Source organism: Colossoma macropomum, unplaced genomic scaffold (genome assembly GCF_904425465.1).
Source record: "Colossoma macropomum unplaced genomic scaffold, Colossoma_macropomum, whole genome shotgun sequence".
In the NCBI taxonomy this organism is placed as follows: domain Eukaryota; kingdom Metazoa; phylum Chordata; class Actinopteri; order Characiformes; family Serrasalmidae; genus Colossoma; species Colossoma macropomum.
In genome coordinates, this window is record NW_023494801.1 from 36,244,060 (window position 1) to 36,253,106 (window position 9,047).

Here is a 9,047-nt window from a genome sequence, read left to right on the forward strand (position 1 = left end):
TCCAAACTGCTCTGTGCTTGAAGAGATTTCTAAAGAAATGTCCGAACGCGGCCGCACGAGAACGAGGCTGCAGACCAAAGAAGTGACCGCGCCCTTTTTACGGCTCGAACTCATTCTGGGTGATGAGCCCGGCTGTCAGTCAGTGAAGCTTCATGACGCTCTTGTGATGCTGGTGAAGATGAAGCTGATCCTCCGGGAGCGACTGGCGTTCGTTGGCGGTCGTGATTGTTTACCTCTGGATGAGCCGTGAAGCAGCGTGACCCTCTGTTCTTTTACACATGCGGCACAGTTTAGGAGCTGATCTGTTCAGACTGATGATACAGATCACATTTAAAGATAATCTGCACAGACAAAACAACAAAAATCAGATTTGGTGAGAAAATCAGATTTGGGCCACTTTCACCTGCTGCATGAACATAGCTTTAGCTTCCATGTTGCAGACTGGACGTGGCGGAGTCACGTGATACGATTAATTTCGATTAATCGTCCAGCGAGAATCGCTAAGCACACATGCTAACATTAGCTACCAGGTTAGCTCAGCCTCTTGCGTCGCCCTGAGCAGACAGGACCGTCTCGTCGTCTGAACTCTAGTTTTTCACAAACTCTCCTGTTTTGGTCAGCAGTCTTTTGTCTTGCTAATCAGCCTCTCCTGAACAAAATCTGCCTCCTTCATATCTCGGCAGTTTTGTTTGGTGTCGCTATGACGACCAGCTGTCAGATAAGGGTCTGTATCTGTGGTGGAAAGCGAAGTAGCCGATACCATGTGGAGTCGAGTCGGTACCATGTAGTGGAAAAGCGGCTTTAGGGTGTTTTTACATTTTTCCTGAATACTTAAGAAGCCAGGACTGATTCCGGGCTCGTTTGGGGGAGGGGCTTATTATCGTATTATTACCTTATTGCTGGTTTGCTTTCACACACAGGAATTCAGTCCAAATTGTGGAACGATCGCTCAATTAAATACGTCACTTTTCCGCATGCAGGTCCGCAGAACGGTCAGCAAGGCTTCACCCGTTTGCTGCTTTTTACCATTTTCCTTGGATACAAACACTAAAGCAGTGAAGAGCAGCGCTTTTTGGATACATGGCATTTCATCGTCATCACGAAACTTGTGACGCAAGTCGAAGCAGTCGCATCACAAAATAAACCAATCACGCGGCACCAGGTGCGAACAGCTTCTCCGCACTCAGCGGGCCACACCAAAGCTCACTGGAATACAAATCCCAGCCCACCGATTTCAGGAGGACCAGAGAACGGTTCTCTGTTCCGCTTCCAGGCTCGAAAACTGCTTTCACATTCGACCAAACGTACCGAGCTGGCAGAGCAAACAGTCCCGGGTCTGAAAAAAGCTCTAGTGTGAAAACACCCCTAAAACACAGCCAGAGTAGACTATAAACTACATTTACAGCGCTGTGTTTAAAAGACATCTGACTACATTATCAGACCTGCCATGAACACTGAGACCAGGTTCTGTGAGAGACGAGCTCATCAGCCAGCGTGGAAGATAACGATCTGTAAATTCCCAGGTGACAGTCTGCACAAAATGTTCCAGTAACATGTAATTTTCATGTCTGTAATAACAAGTTAGTTACATTTCTACAATCGATTTTGCTTTTCAAAACAATCTGTGCATCAATCCCTATAATCGCCTCTTATTCATTAATGATGCATCACATTTCCCCATCACCGTCTTATCTGTCTGAGCATTAATTGACGAATAAGGATTACAGCTAAATCTATTTCAGCAATAATAAATAGATAATGGTGTAGGAATGATAAAGTAGGGGTGGGCAGTATAACAACGTTATCATTATCGTGATAAATTACACTACAATATGCTTTACTGTGCATATTGTGGATATCAAGACTACATACATGATTCATAACTAAATTAGCGTAATTAAGCCTGTTTAATTGGATTTAGTGAAGCTTCTAAAGTATTAAATAAAAATGATTACGGTTGTAGATTTATTATTAGTATTATTAGTGATAGTACTGTTTGTTCATGTGGCAATACAGGCTCCATTTTGTCTGGTCCAACTTTTTGAATCTCAGAAAAAATAAATATCATAATGCATATTGTGTATTATGAACACGTCTTGAAATATTGTGATATATTTTTGCCAAATCGCCCACCCCTATGATGCGTATAATCATTTTAGGTCATAAAGTGTACAAATAATCCCCAGACACAGGACCTTAGAACCCATAATCGGCCTCTAGATGCATTTTATCTTGGTATAAATAAAGCTATCTAGATTATAGTCTGTGGGCAGCCACAATTTCACAGACAATGAATTATAATCTACTGCCATTCAATACTCTCGTACTAAGATGGCTATTCAAGGGTTCTTTAGTAAAGACGACAGTTCTATATAGAACCATGAACGCTCATTTGCATGCTTATATGGTTCTTGACATAGTAAACTGGTTCTTCTGATTGGCGTTGAATGTGTTGTGTATGATTTCATATGCAACCTCACTGAAAAGGGGTCTATATAGCACCAAAAAGGGTTCTGCTATTGTTACAAGCTTGAGGCTAAGACTTTTTTGTGCTACATAGAACCAAAAATGAACCATCTGCATGCTTAAATGTTCTTTGCACGTTTAACTGGTTCTTCGAATTGATGTTTTATACGGTTCTATATAGAATTAATGGTCCATTTACCGAAGGATCCTTGAAGAACCATCATTTCTAAGCTAATGTAGATGTAACACTGCAGGTATTCGAGGTTTTTGGGTTAAAACTAAACCCCAGCTAACTGTCATTCAGTGTAGAGTTGCATTCTGAATGTCAGGCAGACAAAAAGCTGTGATAATCGATCACTTTGGTTAAAAAAAGGCCCCAGCTGCTTTGTAAAACGAGCAGAATGATCTCCTAGCAGCAGCTAACAAGCTAACACTGTCTACAAATGACTGACCAGCTGGGTTAAATGTTGGTTTATCTGACCTACAGCTAAATAAATCGTCTTTTCGTGCAGGACGTGTCACTGTAAATTAAAAATAAGATCAGGAAAATCGGTGTACAGACCGCCTTGTCAATACGAGGCTGAAGTTGGCTTCCTGTTCGAATTTCCCCGTTCCACCTTAAATTGTGCAGCAGTTAAGCTACATTTCGATTATCACAGCTTTTTTGGCTGCTTGACATCCGAAATGTAACTCGATACGGGTTGACAGTTCGCTGGGGTTTAGTTTTAAACCCAAAAATCTCGAGTACCAGTAATGTTACACCTCCATCAGCAGCGTAACTGCTGCGCCATTTAAGGTGGAACGGGAAAATTCGAACACGAAGCTGTGGAATAGCTCACTGGGAAGACTGGAAAACGTCAGCTAGCCGTCACAAATGTCGACCTGGGTAAATAAAGGGACAGTCGGCGCTTAAACTGTCTTATCTAAGAAATGCTGAAGATCGGACTTACCCAAGTAAATGTCTCCAAAAGATCCAGAGCCAATCTTCCTCCCCAGCCTGTATCTGTTCCCCACTCTCAACTCCATCGCAAACGACTAAACAACAGCTAGCAGTGTGGCTAGCTCCAACAGCAGTGCGTTTCTGAATGTATCCGGACGACGATTTCGATTTAAAAACGCGAACAAATGAGGGAAAACGCTGAAAAAATGAGCAAAAAAGTCAACGCAGTCCGTCTGTTCGCCCTCAGCCCTCAGCCAGTCTCCCGCTAGCTAGCCGGCTAATTCTCCTCCAGCAATCACCCAGTTTTCACCATTCGTTTTCTAACATACCGAACGCGATACCGCCGCAATATCGGGCTCGTTGGGAAGTTTAAAGTGTGAAGTTTGTGTTCTGGGTGGTTTCGTGTTAAAAAGCCGCCGTTTAAACAGAGGATGAAGACGGATTTTCACAGATGAACCGATCCTTCTTGCTCCTCTTCGCTCTTCGTTTTCTACCATTAACGCTCCGCCGACGTACGGCTAGATCGAAGCCTGATTGGTCGAATGGTGGAAACGTGAGGGGCGACGTCACTCGCGGCTGTGCTCCAATATGCTCCCTTGTGCCCTAACTAGGGTGCATAGACGGGTATCGTTGTTTTTTGTGTTTTTGTGTTTTGTTTTGATCATTTTAGACTGAAACCACTCAGAATCGAAATAGTTAAGACTTAACAGCCCGATGTTGCGACAACTATGATAAAATACCAACACTAAAAACTGTATGATTGATGATGAGGAATTAGCCAGCTTGCTAGCAAAGCCTTGTAACAGGAGATTGGCTTGGATTTGTGGAGAATGGATGATCAAGATGATGATTTTTGATCATTTCCAACCCATTTGGCTGTATTTTTTCAGCCAAATAAACAATTAGAATAGTCATGATATATATTTTCAGATAAATGCTAACCATGTTGTTAGCGTTCATTTAGTCCACAGTGCACTAAAGACTGATTACACGTTTGCCAGTGTCATAGTTTCCCTTAAAAAACTGTAACAACCTGTTTATTTATCTACTTCATGTGTCGAATTGAAATGCTTAAAGTCTAGCCAGTGAGCTAAGTGAGCTAAATGTTGGCACACCAACGTTTAACCTTCAGATTTGCAATCGTGTTGTACTTTGTTTTGCCTTGCTGGCCTAAAGAGCAACCAGAACTATACGCACTTGTTTGCCGCCCTAGCTAGTACACAAGTGTGCATATTGGAACGCACCCCCTAGTGGAGACTGTAAAACAAGGGGGATTCGTGTGGGAGGGCACCGAGAAAGGCTGCACAATAACAACAAAAGGCATTTCTTTTGTTCAGATCGTGCCACTGAAGTCCAACTTTTAAAACAGTGATTTCTGAATCTCTCAGGCTGTGAAAAAGGTTCCATAAATGTGAATAAAAGAGATGTATAGAGAGTGCAGGTGGATTATGTAAGCAGTCTCGTACGCATTATTGTCGTATGTAGGCTTAACGTGCTCATGTTACAGAGAGGAAGGATATATTACTCATAATGTGCAGCCAGGCTGGACCCCCAGTGCTGGAGTGATTCATATGCAAAACTAGAGAGTTAGTCCTGCTTTGTACAGGTTTAACCTGTCACAGAGGCCCGCATATCCCGGACTCTCAGAGGAAACGGCTGAGCGAGAGGTGCTTTCAGAAGATAAATGGGTTACAGTCACTGATACACAGCTGGAGATTCTGGTAATTATCAGCGTGTTACACAACACAGAGGCCTGAAGCTGTTCCTAAAGGCATTAGGCCTGCTTTTATAAGAGAACTTCCTTTTTACTCAGGCCTGTGGTTTACCTCTCATCCACTGGGACAAACTCCAACTGCACGGCAGCCAGTCGGGGACTCGTGAGTATCCCCACACCCGTCCGGCGCCTCTCACCCTGTGCAACTCCTGAGTAAAAGAGGGACCAACCCCTATGGAGGCGTTTGGTTCCAGAGCTGACACTGTGGGTGGATGTGAGTCCCAGCTATGTCTGGTTGGTACCTCTCAACCTCCCGGACAAGCTCCGGCTCCTCCCCCCCCAAGAGTACCAAGAGCCAGTTTCCGCTGCAGGGGTCCATGCCACCAAGGGCCTCCCTGCTATCTCCCACTGCCTATACAGCACTGCAGTGGTCCCCCATGCTGGACCTGGTGAGTGGAGGCCTCACATGATCCCCCCATGTTGCCATTCGGGCCAGGATACGTGGGCTGCCCGGCCACCAGGCGCTCGCTGAGGAACACCACCCCCAGGCCTGGTTCCAGGCGTAGGTCCCGGTAACCCTCTCCCAGGCAGGGTACACGACTTACCGTGCCACTTAGTCATGGAGGATTTTGGATCGAGTTAGTCTGGGTCTTCACTCCTGACCTGCTCGCCTTGGGAGACCTTCCCAGGAGCATCCTGCTCCAGACGACTTAGCTCTGAGACCCCTAGACCGCACGAGCCCCTCCGCCACGGCAAGGCCCCGATCCATATTTATTATAGTGTTTTTTTATTAAATGTACATTTATGTTGTACATTCTTTGAAAGATGGTTCTACAAGGGTTCTTTAGTAAAGACAGTGGCCCATTTTTATGTAAGAGCACTGATCTAAGATCAGCTTTTATGACTTCATGTAATTCTATTCAGCATTCTTTGAGAACTCTGTGTTAAAAGCTGTTAGCATGTCTGGCTGTGCTGGTTTAGATGGTCCCGAATCTTCTACCAGAGGGGCGTGTCTGGAAGAGGTGATGTCCAGGATGAGAGGGGTCAGCTGTGATTTTGCTGACATCACTCTGCTTCGTCACTCTGCTCCAGTGATCATCTCCACTGTCCTGATTATGCACTGCAGTTGTGGTACTCCAGCGCTGAGGGTCTGGGGGTCTGACATGTGTTTTCCTAGCCACACCTGCTGTTCCCTGTTTGTCAGGAAGCCCATGATCCACCAGCAGATGGGATCTGGCACAGACAGCCTCCAGAGTGCAGCAGGTCTGGCAGTGTGGTGTTGAAAGCTGAGCACAAGTCCACAAACAGAGCTTCAGCGTAGGGCCTTGGATAAAAATCGGATAAAAAGGATACAAAAATCAGGAATTCTGCCAAACTATTGATGCTGAGGGGAATAATAACTCTAATTTTAGGCCAGAATGACCCTTTAAGGACCTGCTTTCATTCATATAGCACTTTTAGAGAAGCACACATTGAGGTTTCCTCAAATAAAAGACTTCAAAGAGGTCTGTATTTATTCACATCATTCACTGATGTAGCTGTAAGAGTGACCGTGGCGCTCCTGTGTGAGTGGACGTGTGGATTCCCGTCAGCCGTGACGTGAGTGACATGACTCAGATTAAAGCGATTAAAGGAGTTACTCAGCATTTTACTCACCGTCAGGACTCGTCCGGACGTTGTTGCTGGGAACAATTACTAAACGCTAATTAGACGGTTACAACACAACTCAGCTTTCCTCTAAAACACCTCACCGCTGATTATACGCAGTACATACAGTCAAATGCACAATTTTAAGCACCCCTGAGCAAATTCCATGTTTTGTTGATTATCTTCTCTGTAACATATTGGAAATAACAAAAATAATTAAAAAAAAATAATAATAAAACACAAAATATAAGATGTGCCATGACAGTAATGATGCACTGAAATGTGCAGAAATGTGTCAGAATTACTAGATTATTAGAACATGCTTAAATGGTTCTTTGCATGGTAAAAGTGTTCTCCAGATTGATGGAGAACGTGTTGTGTATGGTTCTATATAGAACCTTTTTGAAAATGGTTCTGTGTAGCACCAAAAAGGGTTCCTCTATTGTTACAAGCTTGACACTGTAAAAGTAGAAGAACCATTTTTGGTGCTACAAAGAGCACGTTCTCCATGAGTCTGGAGAACCCTTTCACCATGCAAAGAACCCTTTAATCATGCAAAGGGTTCTTTGAGTGTTCATGGTTCCATATAGAACCTTTTCCTTTACTAAAGAACCCTTGAAGAACCATATTTTTTAAGTGCGTAGGCCTTTGATTATTTTAGACTAAATTTACGTAACTCACCACAAAGACATTTGGCAATGTACCAATTAAATTGGTCTTATTAATAATAATAATAATAGTAATAATAATAATAATAAACAGAAGAAGTGTAAGGAGCAGAAACAGCAGTACTTCAAATAGACACATTTTTATTATTGTTTTATTTGTTTTATTATATCATGGTTAAAGCTTTAGGGGGGTGTATTTAAACATTTAACTATACATTTTACTTTATATCTGTAATATATTATCAATACATAACTCTTCTTCCAGGAATGACAGTGCAGCGCGGAGAGATGAAGGCTGCTGTGATTTGTACTGTATTTTGAAAACATATCACTTCATATCTTCGTTCTATCTTTGAATAAACAGTGAATATTTAGTATCACGTTGTTCTCAGTGCAGTGAGCGGAATGTGAGCACAGATCGTAGCCCCGCCCATATTATAATCCGTGCTCTGTGGTTGGCCGGTGCGCAGCCAATGCCTGTGCCCGCTCTTGCCGGTCACGTGGTGGATTTGTCCTGCTGTTGTGAGCACGTGCGGAGTCACGTTGAGTCGAACATGCGCGTGAACGCCCACCACGAGCTCATGGGTGTTTTTACAGCACGCGCGCGCTCTCTGGAGTATTACTTCCGCGAGGAACAAAAACCAAAACAAATACAAAACTCGATGAACAGTATCAAAGAGAGAGAGGGGAGCGCGCGCTGCTGATCTGCGGACTCATAAATAAATAGACCATTAAAACCTGATGGTTTTGCTTCCTACTTGGAATTGGCTTAATGATTACCATTAGGGATCCACTAGCCTCCTGTAGGACACCTTTAGATCCCATTAGGAACCATCAGATGCGTCTAGATCATTAGATCTGTGATATCAACCCATCAGGAAAACACAGAGCACCATTAGAGACTGGACACCAGCAGAACCTTTTAACGGTCACTATGATGTTTTTAGCAGGGTTTATATACTGGTTCTTCAAGGGTTCTTTAACTAAGGAAATGGTTCTGTTTAGAACCATACATTCTATATAGAACCCTTTGCATGCTTAAATGGTTCTTTGCATGGTGAAGTGGTTCTTCAGACTGATGAAGAGTGTGTTTTATATGGTTCTGTACAGCACCAAAAAGTGTTCTGCTATTATTACGGTGTCAAGACTGTAACAACAGAGCCCTTTTGGGTGCTTCATAGAACCATTTTTAAAAAGGGGCAGTACGGAACCATATACCATACATTCTCCATCAATCTAAAGAACCTTTCCACCATGCACAGAACCATTTTGGCACCTAAAACTACTATTGTTTACTACTATTGTTCTACTATTGTTTACAAAGTCAGGCTTGTAACAGTAGCAGAACCCTTTATGGGTCTATATAGAATCATGCACAACACATTCTCAATCAATCTGAAGAACCGTTTCACCATGCAGAGAACCATTTAAGCATGCAAATGGTTCTATATAGAACTCATGGTCCTAAATAGAACAGTTTTCTTTATTGGAGAACCATCTTTTTTCAGCCTGAGCCTGAGGTTTCACAGTGAAGCGGTCATCCTGGAACACATTTAAAAGAGCAGACAACATAGGTTTAAAACATGTTCTGCTAAATCCGACCAGTGGAGGT

At 43.2% G+C, this 9,047-nt stretch overlaps 1 protein-coding gene across 1 annotated transcript in view; it reads right to left on the reverse strand.

The window, feature by feature from the left end:
• Positions 1–3,923, reverse strand: part of csnk1da (casein kinase 1, delta a) — a 56,008-nt gene extending 52,085 nt beyond the window's left edge. Inside the window, exon 1 of the mRNA XM_036590416.1 lies at positions 3,417–3,923. Within this exon, the coding sequence (XP_036446309.1) occupies positions 3,417–3,492 (76 nt within the window). The 5' untranslated portion in view covers positions 3,493–3,923. The remainder of the gene's footprint in view (positions 1–3,416) is intronic.
• Between the last annotated feature and the right edge of the window lie 5,124 nt (positions 3,924–9,047).